The sequence below is a fragment of the Centroberyx gerrardi genome, chromosome 8 (genome assembly GCF_048128805.1).
Source record: "Centroberyx gerrardi isolate f3 chromosome 8, fCenGer3.hap1.cur.20231027, whole genome shotgun sequence".
In the NCBI taxonomy this organism is placed as follows: Eukaryota; Metazoa; Chordata; class Actinopteri; order Beryciformes; family Berycidae; genus Centroberyx; species Centroberyx gerrardi.
The window spans coordinates 19,015,267-19,037,640 of NC_136004.1; the positions used below are offsets into that span (position 1 = coordinate 19,015,267).

A 22,374-nucleotide genomic window follows, 5' to 3' on the forward strand; every position below is an offset into this window, starting at 1 on the left:
CCAGTCATCTCTCTCTCTCTCTCTCTCTCTCTCTCTCTCTCTCTCTCTCTCTCTCTCTCTCTCTCTCTCTCTCTCTCTCTCTCTCTCTCTCTCTCTCTCTCTCTCTCGCTTGCGCAATATGTCAAACACAATAGTTGAGTGCCAGTATTTATTTCGTCTTATCCATTTAGCAGCCCCACTGTTACCACTGCTAGAGAAAATCTGAATCAGAAATACATTAAAGTATAGGACAACTCCCCCAAAATACACAAAATAAGACCAATATTTATAATAAGAACGTTTTTTAGTGATGCCACCTGCGCTATTTCCAAAACTGTGTGGGACCAAGAACGGGCAGATGAAGAAATTCAAAACATTATAGCGACTTAAACCACTGCTACGAAACACCACAGAGCAAACATGAAGTGTGAAAAGAAATATATTCGCTGTAGTTATCATTCACGCTCAAATCATCTGGATCGGTTTATCTCCGGATCAGAATATCAAATTCAGCACCACGGACAGCGGCGCAACCAGTTTATATCAAAACAGAGGGTAAAAAAAACAATTAGAGACGAAGTTATTATTGAGTAAGCAGCCATTGCAGAAGGTGAAGAGGTCCTTTACTAAGCTGCAGCAAGAAATGTGCTCCACTCATCTCGGAGAATTAAGAGCATCCACCCTATTGAGGCAGAGAAAGACCGGAGAACAATAACATTACTTTCCCTTCACCGGTCCTGAGTGAATGGTGGCTCCCGGGGGAGAAGCTGAGCAGTGGATGGATACTGTAAAAGCGCATCAGGAGGAGAAAGACACAAGACAATCTGCATTATTTGTAGCCTGAGTGTTGGGGAGCAGACGGGGGGGTGTATGGGGCTATAAGGCCACTACTGGAAAGGGAAGCGTCTCCTTTCATCCCTTGAGTTCAAAGATGATCTCGAGGCTGAGTTGTGTTGATGTCTGCCAGACTGAGATGAGAGATGTTTTAGGGTCACGTCAGCTCGGGATATTTTGGACCAATCCATCCACTCGCAGAGGCGGGACAGAGAGGAGGAGGGAGTGATGATGGTAGGATGAAGGGAGGTCGACGGGCCCAGCTTTGACCCTGTTCATAAAGCCCTATTGTACAGTCCTGAAGAGAGGGGAGGCCTCTCTCTCACCGCTGTGTGTGTGTGTGTGTGTGTGTGTGAGAGAGAGAGAGAGAGAGAGAGAGAGAGAGAGAGAAATAGAGAGAGCTTCATCATATCAGCTTTACATCATTCAAGACATTGTGATTAACATTGTATTGACTGTAAACATATACTGTATATGACACTGTAAATTACATGATATATTTTACTATTTTGTCGTTAATTTATAATATCTTGTTTCAGACAGATGTGTCTGAGGCTCTGGCAGAAAGAGCAGATGATGGTGTCTGTTGGTAACATAACATTAGGACAGCACCCCCTAGTGTTCAAGATAGATTCTACACCAATAAGGTTTCTCCTCTCACTGTTTGGCATGTACTGTCTTGGATTTCTTTGATGGGATTGCCAATGGGTGCGCGGTTCATGCTGTCATTCCAGGTTCTCTCCTGGTAAATTGATAGTTATTGACCTATTGGTGACTGCTACTCTGTTTTCCCTCATCCACTGAGTCTTACTGTCCTCTACCCCCCCACACACACACACACCTCACCCAGTTCAGTTCATTCTGTCCACTTTCCTCACCCCCCAATTCAGTCCATTTTGTCCACTCCGCGCTGTCCTCACCCCCTAGTTCAGTTCATCTTCAGCAGAGCACTGTACATTCCTTTTCACAACAAACACTGGGGCACCAGGGATTTGGATTAGAGTGTGTGTGTGTGTATGTGTGTGTGTGTGTGTGTGTGTGTGTGTGTGTGTGTGTGTGTGTGTGTGTGTGTGAGTGAGTGAGTGAGTGAGTGAATGAGTGAGTGAGTGAGTGAGTGAGAGAGAAAGAAAGAGAAAGAGAGGTAGACAGTTGAATCACCCTACATGAGCATCAGCCAAGACTGGAACAATGAGTTCCCTGTTCGATCCCCCCCTACCTGCCCCCCGGGGTTTGTCCCAACATGATCTGTTGTAATCAAGAGGGCAGAACAACAGAGAAATGAGCACGGATAAAAGCAACAACTAACATTCACGTTGTCAGATGCTTATTTTAATGAGTTTTGAAATCCCCCTACAACAAAAAGACTTTAGATTAAGCATGGACAAGGGGGAGTGATGTTTATTGCACAAGCTTGGTCATAAAGAACCCACAGAGTGCCACACACACACACACACACACACACACACACACACACACACACACATACACACGGCCCTGGGCATGAATTGACTTTCATTTGCAATAACAATAACGTCCTGCCTCAGCTATTTGGCAGCAGGGAACACAAGCATTTTGTTTGGCCAACCAGAGAGACAGCAACAGCAAATACAAAATATTGATAAACTTAATTTCTAACCAAATGGGGAAAAATAAAAATCCATCATTATTTTAACACAATCGTTACAGCAATACTGTTTTCACATTACCGGTAATGGCACAAGAACACACACAACACATAACAATTGGTTATTATTAACAAAACAACACGATTGGACCCCAGAAATCCCAAATAAATAAGATTAAAGACTTTGGTTAAGTTGGTAAAATACAAACAGATGAGTATAATTATCTAGTAGCAGTTACCAAAGAACAGAATAGCAAAAGGCACATGAGTGAGGCAATAATAAAACAATAATCAGATTGCACTCAGTAGAGTGCATACCTCCGCCAGCACTATGCAATTGTCAAGATATGCCAGTTCCACATGTTGGATTTTCACCAAAAGTTAATAATTTTTTCCATACCCCATTACCAACCTGTTTTACATTAGGAGATACACACAAATTCTTGCCACTTTTAAGCATTTTAGCCAATTATGGCAACACCACAGGGTGTAAGCACTATATGTGTTCAGTGGCCATTAGGGCTGCCCTTCTACCATTGTACCAAATTTTGGAAAAATTAGCAGGCGGTTATGTCTAAACTGGAAATGAGCTCTCCGGTGCCCATATGTTGTTTGATTGGGCCGATAATGGAGGGTTTGCCTCTTCTTATGTCTGCTGGGCCCTGTGGGTCCGGTCGCCTAATCAGTAGCAAAACAATAATGTTTCAAGAACCACTAATTTCTACTTTTTCTTGAGCCACTAATTTAAGTGAAAACAACCCCTGAAACATGGCACCAAAACAGAACAGCAATGAATATGGATTTTGAGCAGTTTGACAACAGCTTCTGGTATGTAAGGAATGTACTGTATGTGGAATGGAAAACTGTTTAATCTCTGTATGGAGCGTCTCAATGATCTGTCAGAGCTGCTGATCTAAACAAGACACACAAGGCAGGGCGTCTTCAGGAAGCAGGAACCTGAAACATTAGCAGTGATGTGCTGCAGTGCCTCCATGGCAGGGTACAATGAGGTCTGAGGTTACTTTGTCTGTCTGACTCAGTGTTGTTGGGTCATTTAGAGTCACAGTGAAAGACACGGTAAGTTAAATATTTTCCTAAAATCTTCAATAAAACACTTTTACACCCAGATGTGATTACAAACTTAACACTGCACAAGTCAACAGCACCCAACCATATAGATATTCAACATTCAACTTTCAATAAATATATTGATAAAGTATGTCACAATATGTTCTGAATCATATTATAATACCATCTGCTCTTCTCTTGGTAAGATCAGGCTACTCTTGTGTGTAGTGAACACACTTTCATACATATAATGGGTTTGGCATTTGGCACCGGAATAAAATATATTATACTTTACAATAAAACTATAATGTTGGTAGTAAACTAAATTAGAATCTGCATTGTATAAAAATAATTGGCATATCATAAACACAAAATCATTAAAGGCTTTGTCTTAGTTATGGAAGTTATCGCAGTTTATGTGACTGTAAACTGCAATCTGGCTCCTCTGGCCTTCAAGCCATATTAGGCACGCAGGAAGAGACAGAGAGCCACACTAACTCAAGAAAATAGAGTATGACACCTGTATACTTGCAGTAAACATCAGTAAAACAGCTGTGAATGAGTAAAAATGATAATGTTCTTCACTCCTGGTCTTGTCAGGTGCCTTGGTGCTAGAGCATCAACAAAGCCCGGCACACACTGCAGCTCTCCAAGACCAAGACTGAGCTTCTGTTCTCTAACTGTCGGGCTTGCACTCGTCTGCAGCCCCTGTCTATGAGTTCTTTGACTTCTTGGTTAGCGTATTAAGTTCAGCTCTCTGTTGCACCCCCTCAGTGGCTAGGTTTATGTTAAGGAAGAAGGTATACTGATCTCGGATCTGTGCCTGAGGGCTAGGGAGCAGGAAGCTGCTGCCCTTTGCGGCCCTTTAGCGTCTCATTCTGTCTTCCAGACCGTATTCAGAACCTTCACCACCTCCTCGTAGATGATGAAAACTATGGCCACGTCCAGACACACACGGCCCAGCCGGGGAACTGTCCCTTTATAGAAACTACAGGGGGAGAGAGAGAGACACAGAGAGAGAGAGGGAGACAGAGAGAGAGAGAGAGAGGGAGACAGAGAGAGAGAGAGAGGTGAATATAGGACATTGGGAAAAGGCACGTCTGTCATTCAGCATATTCTTATAAAATACAGATGGCATGTCTGGTCTATTATAATAGGCTACTGGCAGACTACTAAATAGGTTAGACCAGTGATTCTCAACCTTTTTCATATCAAGGACCCCTAATTTAGTACACATTAGACCCCCATTTGATGAGATTTTGTCTCTTGGACCCAAATCTGAGAATATTTTTATTGTTAGATATGATTTTGTCCAGAATTCCATGACTATCTGTGTTGTGGGTAGAGAGATAACAGTGAAACTATGATCAAAAGTCATTCTTCTACATTTTCTAATTGTATTAACTTCTTGTAAATGAAATAATGCTGAAGTTTAACACTTCATCAATTTGCTGGGGACCCCCTGGAACCCCCTCAAGGACCCCTGGTGGTCCCTGGACCCCACGGTGGGAACCACTGGGTTAGACCAAAGCTTTGTTAGGTTTCATTAGGCTATCATTCATAGATTTAGTTTGTTTATTTGTTTTTCACTGTTTTTCAATTCAATTTGTTAAGTATGTTTGATATCAAGGTTGAACTCAAATTCACCAAAGGGCACACAAAGGCTGGCCCAAACCTTGTTTATGTATGACATTACATACTATGCTTTTTAGAAACAGTTGAGATAATGAAGATGCCTCAAGGAACACATGTAGGTTTTTAGGAAATGAGGCCCAGAATGAAATGATGCTAAAATAAGGCCAATGAACATGAAACAGCATCATTTGTAGACTGACAGAGATGGAAACTCCCTTTGATGAAAGGGGACACGCTGGCTGTAACACCGACCCTATAAAGTTAAATCACATTAACCAGAGTAGAGGTGTACTCACGCTTTTAGGCCCTCATGTCTCAGGATCTTAACAGCACAGTCCAGTGTGCTTTTATACTTATGTGCTTCCAGACCCTTGAAAAGAAAGGAAATAGCTTTGTTATTCCTAATCAATGTCAATAGGTGGCAACAACTTGACAAATTCTGATAAACAGACCAGGAAAGAAAACATGTATGGGTGAACACATGCTTTGTAATAGCCATCATGTTGTGGTCTGTACCTGCATCCTAGTCTTGATGACATCTAGGGGAGTGTTTCCAAACACACTGGCTGCTCCAGCTATGGCTCCAAACAGTCCAGTTATTACAGGATTAATAGCTTTGTTGGGGTCATCGCCTAGGGAAAGGACATGACATAAGAGTAAGTAAGAGTCACAAGTCTGGATACTTGTTTAATGCTTATGCTCAGCAATTTTTGAAAGCATTTTTTGAAATCCCCACTAGAGGTCAGCACTGTAATATGAAAGTAAAGACACTGGCCTTGTTTTACAAAGGGAGAGTCCATATCATCACTGTCGGGTGAAAACCTTGTATCTCCAAAATGTCAACTTTTCAGAAACTAAGTGTACCGCCTTGTTTTTAGTTTGACAACCAGGTACTTTTGAGTTTATCCAATGGGGTCTGAAAGGGTTTCAAAAGCCCAAGAGGTCCTACAACTTTCTCAACCCATAGAGAAGCATGTAATCCTTGAGAGGTTTTCACAGGACAACAGTGATATGCTCCAAACTGATCTTAAATATGCATTTATCTTCCCACAAAAGTCAGTATTTAGCAATTTGAACTTGATCAAACCCGTGAGATCGTTCTTACGCCTGGTCTGAATGTGTGCACACTCATTTTAAGTGGTTAAAGCTTTGTTAAAACATGTTAAAGACACACTGGGTGACACAATAGCTAATTTTTTGTTATTTGTTGAAACCTACCACACACAGTACACAGACCTAATTTTAATTGTTTCAAATAAATAGTGTGTTCTGTTGAGGACATGGATAGAGCATGTTAAGCAAACGACTAGCTGCATCAGAATGAGGAAGTGAAAGCGCAGATGAGCACTCAGCAGCACTCAGTATTGGTCTTCAAAGTAGAATGCAAATCAGCCGGTATGACTGCATTTATGCAGCAGGCCTACTTCCAGAAAGGTATTCATTGCAGCGCACTGCCACAGTTGGCTTTGTTTTGGTGATCTCAAATCGAAACTGGAAGAGAATTTAAATAATCAAACCGTCAAAACGTCAAACCATCAACCATCTCAACTCATTTTCTAGCCCTGACTTATTGTTGGTTTCTTGTTCAAGTATCTCCTCCACTAATAAACAGACAAAACACACATACACACTCACACACACACTGACCTTTGTACCAGTTCCTGAGAGAGGTCATCACATAAAAGCGAATAGCCTGGTTGGAGCCTTGTTTCAGGACGGTGGCTGTGAGGCCCTGGTATGTCCCACTCAGACCTGCCAGGCAGGAAGAGACAGAGCCAGAGAGGATGAATTCATTAAGTTCTTCTCAAATTTAGTACACATCATCATCTAAGGTACACTTTTTAATTAACGGTATGATTTCAGCTGCATTACCCCGTCTGAACAGTAGATGTCAGGTCAATTCTATGCGTTGAAGCTTTTCTTTACCTTGTGCTCTGATGATCTCTCGGACTCCATGGACGAAGCCCTTGTATTTGGGGTTGGCTGAGCTCTGGTCATGGATGAATTTAACCTTGGGAGATAAAGCAGGGACAGGATGATCATCAGCTCCAAAGCAGAGAATGAGCGCTTTATGAGAGCTTTATTATTGTTTCCACTTGAGAGACGACAAAGTTTAGTCTGGCTCTCTCTGTCAAGGGACGTGTACTTTCTAATGAAACTGAATTCAGGGAATGTGCAGGGTCACACTATCAAACCTTCAAAATCAGCATTTCCAAAAACAGACTGCATGACTGACAGACACTGCTTTAGAATAAGCAACACCTGCCCAGGTTCAAGTATTTCCTTTAAGCCTACAAACAGGATAATCTGTTTCATTGTTCTTTATATGATGAGCTGAGAAGTGCGATTTATAGTAAAATTGCTTCTACTTCTGATTATTTCTTTTGTTTAGATGGTTCTGAAAGTCCTGACATATGTTTCAGAAAAGGTGGATTCTACTGTATGTGGCACATGTTACATGTAAAGCCTTGGAAGCACTTGCACTATACTTTGTTTGCATAATACCTGATCTTCTTTAGGAACACGTTTGTATGGATGTTTTTTTGTAAGCTGATGTTAACTGGGCACCCAGAGTGCATGACACTGAAATCAAACAAATCAAATCAAGAATCATAGACCATAGACCAGTTGGTAATATACCTTGATGGTTTCCATGGGGCAGACCACAACAATAGCCTCCATCACTCCAGCTCCAAGCCCACACAGCAGGCCTCTGGTGCTGTCCAGCCGGCCAGACTCATCCTTCGCATGGTTACTGAGAAACTCAAACACCCCGAACCTGAGGAGGAGAGCAGAGACAGCAGGGAATTATGGGAAAAGTTAACACTGGACTGTCCAGGACTGCTGTAAATTAAGTACATGTATCATACAGCGATTTTTGTAAATACAGACTTTAATTTTGTTTCTTTTATTACTATAGGCGGACAACAGAAAAGTGGACAAACAGACACAAACACCTTTGTAAAAACACACAGCACATTTCTGCAGAACAGGTCTATCGGTGACATACAGTTGCCTTAAGGCCTATTTGAAAGACCAGTCTTGCTTGAAATATCGGCAGCTCTAAAAACACAAACATATTCTCACTGACAAAATCTCAAACTGGGAGACAAATACAAAAAACTGTAATGTTGTTTTTGTGGTGGCACATCTGCACCTGTTGCTGGAGCTTGATTTTGCTTCTGTGAAGCTGGGAGAGAAAACCATTCTACAACCTGATGAACTTTTAGTCAACCAAGATTATCTTCAAGTTAAAGTCTGTTTGCTGCAAAGGCTGAGGTAACAAAATAAATAAAAACAGATGATCTTGCAACAGGGAGATAATGAGATTCCCTGTGTTATTACCACTAAAACAACTACAGCGTGAAAAAGTGCCAAGCAGCATGAGATCATTACGTTGCACCAAATCAGCAGAAATCAGGTGGCAGGAAGGACATTATGACTGTCATGGAGAAATGAAAGGAAATACATGGATACACCTGAAGGCAAGAAACTGCTTCCTTCAAACTCAGAGACAAACTGCTGGAAGTGCAGAATTTGCTAGAGGCTTTTATTTTATTTGTCCTGCACTCTTCCTTGTTAAAGATGCACCAATAAACTGCAGTGTCTCCGTAACCAACCAACGAGCGCCCGGCAACAGCTGCCATGGAAGCCAGCCCAGGGACAGGGAGAGGGAGAGAGAGAGAGAGAGAGAGAGAGAGAGGGAGGGAGAGAGAGAGAGAGAGAGAGAGAGAGAGAGAGAGAGAGAGAGAGAGAGAGAGAGAGAGAGAGAGAGAGAGAGAGGGAGAGGGAGAGAGAGAGAGAGAGAGAGAGAGAGAGAGAGAGAGAGAGGAAGTGTGTGTGTGTGTTTTAAGTACCACTGCAATCAGAAAATGTTGTGCCAGCGAGTCCTTCCTTAACAAGAAAGGTTATTTATAGATGGAATTGAATTGTGGTGAAGGCAGGACACTGTCCGTTTAGAGAAAAGGGGCGGGGAGGACAGAAAAGACGAGAGGGAGGACAGACGCTTGCTATTGATGAATGCGTTGTTTTCCTGTGTGTCTGCTCTCAGTCTAGCCCACTAGTTACCTGCCATCTTCACACATCTTGCAGGATTCATTTCTTAGGGTTGGATCACGCGTGCGTTACGTTTAGGTTTCTCTACGGAAAGCTCTGCTCATTAACCTTCCTTCCACATCTATTCCTCTGCCTCGCTCTTCGCACAGGTTTGGTATTTGCTTTGAGTGACGGGCGCACAATTAACTGACTCCCACTGTCAAACAGGAACAAACGCACATAAAATAAAAATACATCCGCTCATCTCTTTATCCGCACAACTCCCCCACTGCAACCACATTTTCAGTTTGGGAGATTCAGCAAAAGATGTATTCCAAAGGTAAATTCCAATTTTACCCAAAGAGAACCCTAACCCTGTTTTAGAAAAGTGGCTGACTCTCCTACAAGTAGTAACTTAGCTGGACCGCAAGGAGATGGCAGTGCACTTAATCACTAACCTTGTGAAACAAATACTGTTCATTAAGCCACTGGAGAGAAATATGCTGCTGCCAGGCCGGCCCCCTTGCCAATTTACTCTCCAATTTTTTCTCTACCAATTTAACTTTAACAAAACTTTACGGTTAGAATATGACACATCATGTTTGGGCCGACATCCATGGACTGCAGTGAGTCATTCTGGACAGCGCAGCACTGCCCAATCTTCATTAGTGGCTCTTTCTACAAGGTCAGACAGGTGATTAGAAGTGGAGGGGAAGGAGAGAGGAAAGAAATAAAGGAGGTTGGGCAGAAAGGAAAAGCTGGAGAGAGGGATGTAGATGTAGATGAAGGGTTAGGGGAAAAGGTCAATGGCTCCCTTGTCTGTCCCTCTCCTATCTCTTCAACAACCCCCCCCCACCTCCTTCAAACATCCAGCAGACTGTATGGCGCATGATGGTGCACAGGCAATCAGTTAATGGGACGGGGGGGAGAGAGGGTTGCTGAGGAGAGGTGGATGAGAGAGCAACGGAGAGATAGTAAGGGGGAGGGGAGGAACGACAGAGGCAATAGAAAAAGCACGGATCGAAAAACGGACGCAGAGGAAGCGGAGGGAAATGGGATGATGTTAAAAGGGATTCTCCATAAATCAAATCTATCTCTGTCTCCAGTGTGTCAACGTTGACCTCGTCTTTCCATCTCGCCACCATGTTTCTTTTCCTTTTTATTCACCACTTTAATCGTCTCTGTATTGCCTAAACGATGGAATAAAAATCCATATAACTTTCTCAATGTAGCTAGATGTCAGTAGCAGGCAGATGACACGGCCTGCACCTCTACACCCCTCTATGCCACATTTCTTCAGTGATAGCCTGCCTTAGGGTGACACACAAACAGAAACAAAACCCTTGTGACTCCCTCTGGAAAGGGTGCTAAAGGCTGACTGACAGAAACACACATGTGCACAGCCACACACACAGCCACACACACACACACACACACACACACACACACACACACACACACACACAGTGACAGAATACCCACACAAGGCTCCCCCTCTGTACCCCTATTGAGACCCTGCCTGAGGTTGAGTGGCAGCTTTGCTCCGCCTGGCTGGGCCTGTCTCTCCACTATACAGACAGCCTCTACCCTCTAGCATAACACACACACAGACACACGCAGACACACAGACACACACAGAGAGAGAAAGAGAGAGAGAGAGAGAGAAAGAGACCAAGAAAGGGTGACACACTGAAAGTGCCTGTCTGGCACATACTTTTGTGCAATATGTATGGGTGTGTGTGTGTAGGTGTGTGTGTGTGTGTGTGTGTGTGTGTGTGTGTGTGTGCGTGTGTGTGTGTGTGTGTGTGTGTGCGCGCACGTGCGTGTGTGTCTGTGTGTGCGCGCGTGCATGTATGGGGATAAATGTCATTGCTGTGAAAGAATAACATAATTACACAGAAGGCTAGTGTGGCATTTATGCCTTGCATTGTGGGTAATGGGCTAGAATAATTGGAGTGTGTGAGTTAGTGGTTCCAGGTAGAAGATCCCAACTGCCTGGTAATTAAACTGGCCAGAAAGCTCACTTTATTTCAGCTTTTACTCCTCCCAAACTAACAGTTATGGATTTACTTACGATTGTTACTCACAGATGTTAGTAACAGTCTTGATTGCTTCCTTAAATATGGATTATTAAATATATTTAGATATAAATATATATATGAATATAAATGTGTATAAACATACACATGAGCATATTTGCTATATACTGTATGTATAAATTTAATGTATACAGTATGTGTGTGTGTGGGTGTGTGTGTGTGTATGCGTGTGTGTGCACATCTACCATGGTTGCAGTCTGGGGTGTGACAGGATCTTATTTGAAGATTATGAGCGTCTGTGTGTACAGTGTGTGTCAATGCCTTGTGTGTTTTAAAGGTCAAAGGTCATGACTCCATATCAGCAAAAATCACACCCATAAATGCTGCTAAATGACACGCAGTCCAGTTTCACCACTCATGCAGCTGCAGCTCTTTGGCTTTGCATGGCAGAACTGTGGGAGTTATGTCACATACCTGACTGCTGATTTGGGTATGGATCCATAGAGCAGTGAGCTGAGTCCTCTGTACAGTCCTCTGATACCGTGACCCTGTACCGTCTGTTTCACACAGTCACCTGGAGGAACACACACACACACACACACATACTTAACACCATATAAAATGCCCACAAACACAAGCAATAAGCTAAAACTTTGAACGCCGCTATGCAGGTATACAGTGTTTACCCAACAAACTCAACTTACCTGTTAAGTGATGAGAACATAGATACCAAATTCTTTAGCATACAATATATTGAGTGATAGTAGATGACCACCATAAGGAAAAATAGGCCTTTTAGTAATAAAAAGTTGTTAGTGGTTTTTATTATATGGCCTGTAAATTCATTAATTTAAAAAATGAAATATAATCAAGTCAATAGAGCTGATGTAGCCAGATTTATTTTTGGAATTATTTCAGTGATTACAGTGATTTTTAGCTGTACAGTCTCCCATTGCTATGTGAACAAGGAGAGTCAAGGAGAGTAGCTCAAAACAGTATGTTATTTTTGTATCATATCTTGTGTAAATTTTACCAATCTCAAAGTTGGCATTTAAAATTACTTACCATTTAGCTTTACAGCTGCAAAAAGTTCTAATTTTCTCACTTTTCAGATAATGCTAGTCGCCTACTATCACTCAACACAGTGTATGCTAAAGAGTTTGCATGGAGCAATGGAGCGAACGATCTACTGGGGACACTTGGATGATGTTGGTGTCTATGTTCTCCACACTTAACGGGTAAGCTGGCCAACGGGCCAATCTCCCAGAAACTTGGTGTATTTCTTTAAGCTCACTTCTGGCTCTTGGAAACATCAGTCCAGTAATTCAGTTCAGCTAGCTAGCCAGATATACAACCGAGCAGGAAAAGCAACAGCTGTCTTGAGCGCTCATTAGGAAGGTCTCCGATCCTCAGAGCTCCAGCCAAGAGTAACAGATTCCGTGCGTGTGTATATGTAGTGTGTGTGTGTGTGTGTGTGTGTATGTGTGTGTGTGTGTGTGTGTGTGTGTGTTAGAGAGAGAGAGAGAGAGAGAGTATTTGTGCATGCCCGTATGCATGTTTGTGCATCTGTGCATTGGTCTGTTCTCTGTCATACAAACAAGCGCGGTGACAGCCTGCCAGAATCTCTAATGCACCTGGGGATGATGGGTAATTAGATAATGAGCTCCTGAGAGAGGTAAGAGAGGCAGACAGACAGCCGGATGAGCTACATAAGCACACAGACAGACAGACAGACAGACAGACAGACAGACAGACAGAGATAGAAATTAGATATGTACCTAATTCTTACTCTACAGTATAGAACACTTGGGTTCAACCGATATGGGTTTTTGAAGGCTGATACATTTATATATTTTGGCTGAAGCTGTTGATAACCAATATTTTGTAATATCTTTGCATTTAACCACTTTAATGCCAAAAACTTACAAGGATTCAGTGTTTCACTCGGTATTTTGTTCTTTTCAGGGTGGAAAAGCCTCTGAAACAGAATCTAGACCATGGGACACTAAAACTCTCCAGTCAAACCCGGACTAATGAAATTAGAGTTAGCAGCAGGGTGACCTAACTACAGAAAATATTATTGAAAATTTAAATGAATACATAAAATATGCAAAGAAAATATATTTTCGTTGCAGGTTTTGGAGACTTTAGAGTTTTTATGTAGCTGTAGTAGGAACCTCCATCATAACGGTGGTGAACAGCATGACTGGCTGACATCTGATGTTTAATAAAAGGCCAATATTGGCCTGATATATTGGCAAACTAATATAGCCATCTAACCTTAAGGGAAAACACAAATACACACACACACACACACACACTAATAATACTCACCTATTCCCCTGTATTTGGGAGGGTTGGCCTTCTCGTCCAGCTGTAATTGGGTCTTGACATACTCTGTGGGGAAGGTGATGCAGATCTCTATGCCACCTGCGATTCCACCTGAAAACAACACAGATAGGTAAATCAAATCAGGGTTTATTCATATGAAGAATATTCTGAAGAGGCATAAAACCAACTGGAAGTGATACGAAAGCGGGTGTTGGGGAGGGAAAGTAAAGGGCTATCTCACCAGACAGGCAGCACTGTTAATATACTGCCGAAATTTAGCATACTATGTACCTGGCTGCAGCCTAACCGAGCCCGATTCAGTGCCCCGTCCCCCTATGAATCACAAGGAGGTGCCATTACGTCATGGATCATTACATTGACTCCACAAATGGCTTTCCTCCATAAACATTAAAACCACTGCAGCCGTGAGAGGAATAGTAATGAGCTGGATAAAGATGAATCAAAAATGTGTCAGTTTCCGCCACGGACAAACTGAACAGCGACTGTACTGTTTGATGAATGAACAGTGAGTCAATACACACAGACATGATAAAAGAAGAGAAGAGAGGTTTTGTACCAAGAGAAAGAAGGAAAGAAAGAAAGAAAGAAAGAAAGAAAGAAAGAAAGAAAGACAGACAGAAAGAAAGAAAGAAAGGTGTAGTGTGTAGCCCAAAAGCCTGCACAGTCAATGAGTTCAGTAGATGAGGACAAGTGTCTAAAAGCAAGGCTAATGCACAATACGGATGAGTCACGAGGGGAGGAGGGAGGATAGAGAGAAGGCTCACATTAATTAAATTAGCTGCTCTGCCAGCGGGGAGGGGCTCCATTACCCGGGCCAAGACCCTCCATTAACTCAATGACACAGACACACACACGCACACAGAGCGAGGCAGATACACACACATCATGCAGTGACACGGGTGAATACATACATGCCTGCAAATAAACGAAAGAAATTCTGTTTAAAACCCTTCCAGTGCCACACATTCATAACTCCGCAGGTTAATTGTGAGAAACAGTTAGGCGATGTGTTTCTGTGCCAAGCCTGGAAAGCAGAATACATAAATATGTCAGAATAGGCTGTAGTTCCCAGCAAAAAACAAATCCCAAGGCGCTCTGTCTCATTACAAAAATTAAAATGCCTTTATTCACATGGCAAGTCTTAGTCTGGCCTTCATTAGGGAAGTAGTTCCAATGGGAAGTGGTTGCAATGACTCACAGCGCCTTGGACATTTTTTTTTTTTTGCTGGGAAATCCTTATTTTTACTGGATCTTAATGTATATTTACAAAAACTTCCCATGCACTGGCCTATTCCGACTCAGCGGTTACCAGCATCCAAACAGCACCTGTCCGTTCTACACTGACGTCCCAGTGCAGCGCTCCTTTGCTTCTGGTTTTTGTCTAATACAAATATTCAGCTCTATGACTTGGCCCGCCTCGCTTCTCACTGCTGCCACCGCCTTATGCCAAGCAAGCCTTTATCACTGCAGCCCCTAGCAGCAATGCATTCACTTCAGATAAAATATATATATTTAACCCAGGACATATAGACATGGGAGGATTTTAAGTGGCTGACGTTAACATACCAACTTGATACGGGAATATGCAATTGCTTTCCCTATACAATGCATGTACAAAACATTAGGGATATCGTCCTGATAATGAGTTGCAGCCTCTTTTGCACAATCCACATCTCAGTGTCAAAGTTTAAAAATGCTTCCCTAACTCATCTGCTTCTCTTCATCTGCATCTCCTCCTTTGTGATTGGTATAGATTTAATAAGGGAAATCAATAAGTGATAATGGCTTTTACCTGGATTCACCTCATCAGTGTACTTAGTGAAAAGTGTCATTCATATTTTGTTCATTCAGTGTAGTGGCCAAAGCTGAATGATGATGTTCATGTGATCACACACACACACACACACACACTTAAACTTTGATCGCCAGGGAAGTTAGTTCTAATTCCTCTAATCCATAGCGGAGTAGTTAGTAAATGTTGCCCAGCCAAGACCTAAGAAGGATCACATGAGGTTTATGACGCTCCATTCCAACCACACTGATCCCGGCTCTATGGGTCAGTGTGTCTTGGGGAAGAAGGAACAATAAGCCTCATTCATCTGCTTCAGCCAAGACAGCGCTGCCTCTGAAACGGCGCCGCGTGTGAAGGCTGACCAGGAGCCGCTAAGAGGTAGTGACTTAGCAACCATTACAGACGCAGCATACATGATCAATCCTCATCTCACACAGAGCGCTGGCGGAGTCGTGGCAGCTTGTTTGTCTTCTAGTCCATTACGTAGCCTACACACACTGACACCGTCGCTTGAGTGCACACATACATTACACACACACACACAAACAGACGCGTTTAAAGATGAAACCTTAAATGACTCCAGTGCAGCTGCCAAACGTGGGTAGATACAACGGCAAAATATGCCATTAATCTTTATCTTCACAACCGCACTCTCCTCTCCTGTTCTTAATTTTTCTCTCCCCGGTCCCTTCCTTCCTCTCTTCCTCATCCCGCAGCCACTCTTCTCCTCAGTGTGCCATAAAATCGATGCATTCACACAGGTCTTCGGCGCTTGCTATTACACAGAAAGCAATGAAATCTGTCATTTTATGTTTGGAAACAGAAATGGCATTGGAGTGATATTGCACAGAGCCAAAGTGGCAATAAAAAAACAGCGAGGTGCCAGATGTGTTTCTACCAAGTCTTGGTACACAAAACTGTTATGATGACACTACTTGCCTCCCTTCTTGAAAATGTAAAAAGCAAAATAGCAGCTTTGTCAAACCTTAATTAAATCAGACAGACAGACTGACTGACTAACTTGATGTACTGGGCAAAGGTAACTCTCTCTCACAGCCTGTTTCCCTCTCTCTCTCTCTCTCTGCCAGGACGAGATAGATTTATAGCTTAATCAACACCCTACAGACTTCACAGCTGGGCCCCTGCTCGCATTTCTGCCACTCAGTTTACATGTGAGCACACACACACACACACACACACACACATTCATGCATGTACACATATGCACACACACGCAAATGCACAACCTCTCTCCTTGCAGCTCTGTTGAAAAGCAGCGAGTGTTCCTGGGAGGCAGAGAGGCAGCCAGGTGAGCAGGCAGACAGCCAGAGACACAGAGAGGGAAGGAGGGAGGAACAGTTTTTGAAATCCTGTCCTGCCTGCTTGGGCGATCCTAATGAGCATCCCCCACATCTGGTCCATGAAGAAACTTCCTATTTTTTAGGAAGAAGTGACAATCTAGCAGCGTAAAAACATGAAACTAATCTCAGAATCTGTCAGGTTCTAAACGTTTTTGAAGATCAAGGCCGCACTGAAGACAACTCAATTCATTCAGCTTCATTTCCTTCAAAATATCGAGATTTTCTAACTAGCGACAGAGCCAGACACTCCGGCTTGCTGCCTTCTTCAGCAGCTGCGGTGTTGCAAATTTTAAAATAAGGAATAATTTTTGAGTGAGTGCATTTCCTGCTAAATTCAATTCAGACTATAAAAAAAATCAGCCAAAACACTGAACAACAAATGTATCCATGTGCATGCTTGTGTGCGTGCGTGTGTGCATGTGCATACGTGCACGTCTATGTATGTGTGCGTTATGTGCATGCCAACAAATTAATAAGCAGTTTTGCAGCTGAATTTATCTATTATTCATCCAGATGTTCCTTATTTAGATTATTAGTTTCTCCTTAAGACAGACATTTTCTCTGGAGGGCTGAGAATACAGGAGAGAATCTGAGGAAGAGATGTTGTTATGTCCACATCCCCGGTCCAAATGGAGAGCGTAGCCAGAGGACTGATGTACTTCAAACATGAGGTAGCTTATTAATAGAGCCATACTATTTCTGTTTGCCTCACGCAAAAGATGAAAAGAATTATTCATCTAACGTCTGGCCTTTTAGGCTTCCTCTGTCCAAAACAACATTCCCTGACGCTACACTGATGCTTAATTACAGGAGGGATGTTGATTAATTTTACATGGCAGCAGTTTTAACTGCTTATGATCCTCCGGTATACAGACTGTATACAGATCTGCATGGGCAGGACAGCTGCGTACAGGTTGTTGTGAAACAGTGTCTACAGATGCTAACAAGGCTGCTAGGAGCTAAGAGCCTCCAAGGAACTCATGATATTATATGAGACTGTAAATATAATACTGTGCTGTCTGTCATACTATCTAAATTATGTACTATAATCTATGATGCTGTTTGTGTGTCCATAGACGCATTACACTGACATCTAGCTGATAAACACTGAAGAATTGCAGAGCAGTGCCTTGTGATTTGTTGTCTCTCCTCCTGGTACCCGGGGTTTGTGAGGAGCGGAGCTGTGGAGGGGAGTGGACTGTGTGTCGTCTGTACTGTGAGGAAACAGGGAGTGAGCGCACACTTTGATGAGCCCTCTGAGCCTGAGAGGAGACAGCCACTCAGAAAACCTAACTGGCTGCCCTGAGGGGACAGGAGAGAGAGACTGAAGGGACGGGAGCGGGCAAAAGAGAACGAGGAAAAAGGCGAGATACAAGACAAGCCCGTCTCAGTAGAAAATTCTGTTCAAATCAATGATGAAATCGTGATGCAAAGGCATTGTCTCTTTCCCTCCGTGCCTCTCTCTGCCTCTCTGACCCGCCTCTCTCCTGAACAGACAGGGTTACGCACGGTTTATAAATGAAAGCCACAACAGTGAAGGCATGCACAAGCACAAACGGACGGCAAATCAAGACCAGAGACCCATTTAGCCCTCTCTCTCTCCCCGAGGCCACACAGATAAGACTATCTCCCTCCCTCCGTGTCTCAACTTCAGTCATGACCACTGGCTGTTGAGAAGAAGAAGGCTTGAACTAACCAATGGGAGCAGAGAGAGAGCTCAGATACCTCTAAGAGCTTTGGAAATGTGCCCTCCTTGCCATTGTCTAGGTACTATTAGAAATGAAGGCTCTCTAATCCATTAAGCTTTGACCTTCCACTTCTTGCTTTGTCTACTCAGAGCCTTTGGGCCTATAAAAGTGACTGTCTCTCTTTCTCTCTCTCTCTCCCTCTCGCCACATAGGCATACAGCTAAATATAACACATAAATCTAAAGTAGCATCAGCATGTCAGAGCACTGGGAGAGGTGTCGATGGGATTTATGAAGTGCCACACTTTGTGTCAGGAGGAGTTTGTATCCTGGCACAGTAAACCACTCGCTGCAGGTTTTGATGGACAATATCTCAGGTCAGACACAAAGGAACAGTTTACTTGATAGCGTCTATCGCTGAGTCATCTGAGTGGAGCTCTGGTCCAAAAGCTGTAATTTCATCAACCAAGTACAGGTGTTGCAGCACACACACACACGCACGTGCACATGCTCACATTTCATTTCAAAACCTCTAGAAAACTGTAATAAATCAATACTTTCTTGACAGTGAGGCTGGGAGGAGTCAGAGGGAGAAGAGGGAGCAGAGAGTTGAGACAGAGAGAGAATGCAATAGTGCCGTTGTTGCAAAACTGGCCAGACAGGCTTGAGACGAGCTAAATGAGACAGAGAGAGGAGGAGAGCAGAGCAAGGCACCGTATCCAGTCTATCAGGCTACTGGGAGTGATGGGGGAGGGGAGAGGTCACGCCACGGGCCCATTTCTATTCCTCAGCAGCTGATTGGAGGACATGAGTCAGGAGAAGGGAGATGGCAAAACATACACAGGCATGCTGTACTGCAAAAGTTGTGAACTAAAATATATATAGGAGTTAATGGTAAAAGTCTGTTTTGGAGTTTTTCCATTCACTTCATTGATCACCAAATCATAACAGCTCTATCCATTTTTATAATCCTTTTTTTTATCATTTTTTGACACACTGTTCTGTTTTTCTGGGTTAGTGTTGCAACATCACAAGTGTCTGGGTTTATATGGAGCCTGATATTCCAATAAAAATCAGAATGAAAGCCCAAGCAGAATAAAAATGCCTCAAATGGACTAGGCTGTTCAGAATTAGAAAGTTAGAAAGAATCAGAAAGTTTTCACCATGTAAACCGACTACTTTCATTGGTTGGGACACACGACATTCCTTCTGTACATGTTCGTTCACTCCGAAATTACGAAAAGTCTAAAACATTCATTCTGATTACCTGCTTTGATGCATGTAAAGACACCATCATTTCACTTCATTTAGCATTTGTGTACACAGTTCAATTCAGAATGATAAAATATTCTGCATGTAACTACAGCCAACAGACACAGCTGAAATCAATAGAGTGGTGCTGTCAGTATATAGTATAGTAGCCTATAACAGCACCTCTGAGAGCCTCTTCATTAACTAGACCTGCTGCACCCTGATCATCTCAACATGTGACCGGCACAGGGTCGGGGTGGGGGGTGTGTGTGTGTGGGGGGGGTGTCATGTCTGGCACAGCAGCAGCAGGGGGAAGCCACTGAATCACAGAAATGACTAAAACAACTATGACTGAAGCAGTGAGAAGACAGTATAGATACGTATTATCTAGATTTCATAAACTGATACAATAATGTCAACGTTTCTTGTGTTTCATTCCCACAGTGCTTTGCAGTCTTTGATTCTTGCCCCACAGACAACCTGGGACCTTGGTGGAATCGCTGCAGTATTGTCAAAGGAGTGAGCGTCCCGTCCTGCTGAATGGCCTTTTGCATCCCTCCACTCTAACAGCATTATGTAAAGTGCACCAGAGGTGATCTTTAGATTAGAGTGATAAAATCCCGTCAGTGCAGCACTCCAGATTTGACCATGACAGTTTGAGGCTACAGGGCGCCTGCTTACCGGAACAGAGAGACAGAAGAAGAGAAACATTGCTTTCTTCTTGGGCGCTGAGCTCTCAAGGCCATTTAATTTTAGTTGTTTTGTTATGTTTTACACTGCAACAGCTTCTAGTGGACTTCTAGGACTGATAACACAGGATCAACATGGTCAACTGCACTGGTTTGAAGGATGAGTAATCAATTAGATGCAAGTGGCAGTAGGGAGTGGACATTCAGTGGCCTACCTTTGTAGTTAAACATTTTTTACCAGTTGTTTTACCAGCTCATTGCCTATCCTTAGAAACAGAAATTGTAGCTTACACTTTCTCTGTGTAATTCTAACTCTAAATACTAACTACTCTAAATACTAATTTCAGGCTCAGCATCACCCAAAGTGGAATCTGAAACGTGTCATTAGAGAAAGAAACGCCCAGGTTATCCCAGGTCATCCCAGAAAAAAGCCATAAAGTCAAAAGAAAGAATTATTCTATCCTTTGGTAATCTTGTTCTAGCATTGTACTAACTATATATATATGTAGAACAAGATTACCAAAGGATAGAATAATTCTTTCTTTTGACTTAATGGCTTATTATATAGTTATATACAGTATAACTATATGAGGCAGAATATTGGATCCCTATATGAATTATATAACAAAAAATCAAGCATGCCTACAATATAACAATATTTGTAGAACAGAACAGAATAACAATATGAACCCCTGTGAAGTGGCGTGGTAATTTTGTTTAGTTTTGTATAAATCTCTGGGGATTCCAGTAGTTTGTAATAACTGGCACGTTACTTTTTTGGTGAGTGTATCGTTATTAAACACACTCAGGAGTCGCATATACAATCATGATGTCTGCAAACTACAATGCACAATTAAGGAAAAATCACTATATTATTCCAATATTTCTATAAGCACTCAAAGCGTGTCTGTATTGAATGGTGCGTGACCTTGCAGCCTATTACTATAGGAATTGTGTGTTATTTGTTCCCTATAGTAGCTGCATGCTGTTTTAAAGTTCAGCTGTGATAATTGTATAGTGTTTCTAAAATGTAAATGCACACTCTACGCCTAGTTCGCTCCGCTGAGAACCAAAACAAACAGGAGACAAAGTATCAGAAACAACAATACTGTCTTGTAGCATTTGTGTCACAACCCAGTGACTCCACTCATGTTCGCTTGTATACACGGTACAGGCATGCACAGTGAAATTTTGTCCAACTCACTCTTCCGTGTGCTAAATGATCAACTTACCTGCCAAAATCGCCTTTCCCGGGTGCGTTAATTTCGCTTTCCCCCCCGGGGCCGCTGCCGCCAGACACCGCGGTCTGTGGAACGGGCTGACAAATGTTGCTCTTCCCTGCATGATTACTGACAACACACAGCAGATCTGCCGAGATGCGTCTAGTCTGGCGAGTCTGGTCTAAGTAGGTACAATTTTTTCAAGTGGACTAAAGCGCGCAACACATGGACGCCTGGTGCGCTTTCGTCAGTCCGGCTGGATGATGCTGATCAGTGATGTGTCCGGAAACCTCGGCGGATCCCTGTGTTGACAGTGGGTGGATACTGGGACCAGCGGTTGGTAAACTGGGCGGTTATTTTACAGCTGGGAGAGACGAGACTGGCCACTTTTGTTCCACAACAGGAGAAGGGCGGGGCTCGGTCTCTCTCTCGCTCTCTCTCGCTTCATTACCATATGAATTTGCCTCTGCCAGGAAGAATAAGGACTGTTTTCCCTGTTATTACACCCTTTACTAACAAAACCATAAATGTTTCCCAAGCAATAGTCAGTGGATGTCCAAACTGCCTAACCACACCCTCCCTCGAGAAATCTGGACAAAGGAGCTGCTGGCTCTCACAGAAACCATCAATCAAGTCTTGTAGCTTGGTTACCAAAGTGACAGTCTGGGTCCAACAACCTGGAAATATGAAAAGGGCGCAGCAGATTGCCAGCATAAAACATTAATTCAATACTATAACTCACTTCTCTTTTGTGTACACAGCTGTCAACTCCGGCCCTTGATAGTACCTATTATTATCCCCCCACACA

The 22,374-nt window shown here is 42.9% G+C and overlaps 1 protein-coding gene across 1 annotated transcript; it reads right to left on the reverse strand.

The window, feature by feature from the left end:
- Positions 1-2,120: 2,120 nt before the first annotated feature.
- LOC139927691 (tricarboxylate transport protein B, mitochondrial) lies at positions 2,121-21,826 on the reverse strand. Its single transcript, XM_071919933.2, has 9 exons — positions 21,579-21,826; positions 13,549-13,656; positions 11,689-11,788; positions 7,781-7,919; positions 7,067-7,151; positions 6,788-6,892; positions 5,657-5,772; positions 5,437-5,510; positions 2,121-4,493 (listed from the first exon to the last, which is right to left on the reverse strand). Exons 1-9 carry the CDS (start codon positions 21,688-21,690, stop codon positions 4,379-4,381), a joined length of 954 nt encoding a protein of 317 aa, XP_071776034.1. The 5' UTR covers positions 21,691-21,826; the 3' UTR covers positions 2,121-4,378.
- Positions 21,827-22,374: the final 548 nt, after the last annotated feature.

Coding starts and splice junctions, on each gene's coding strand:
- LOC139927691 (XM_071919933.2), bottom strand. CDS start 21,690: ATGCAGGGAAGAGCAACATTTGTCAGCCCGTTCCACAGACCGCGGTGT. Junction 7,920..11,688: donor ATACCCAAATCAGCAGTCAG/GTATGTGACATA, acceptor TCTCCTCCTCAG/GTTCGGGGTGTTTGAGTTTC. Junction 5,511..5,656: donor TCATCAAGACTAGGATGCAG/GTACAGACCACA, acceptor TTTCTTTTCAAG/GGTCTGGAAGCACATAAGTA.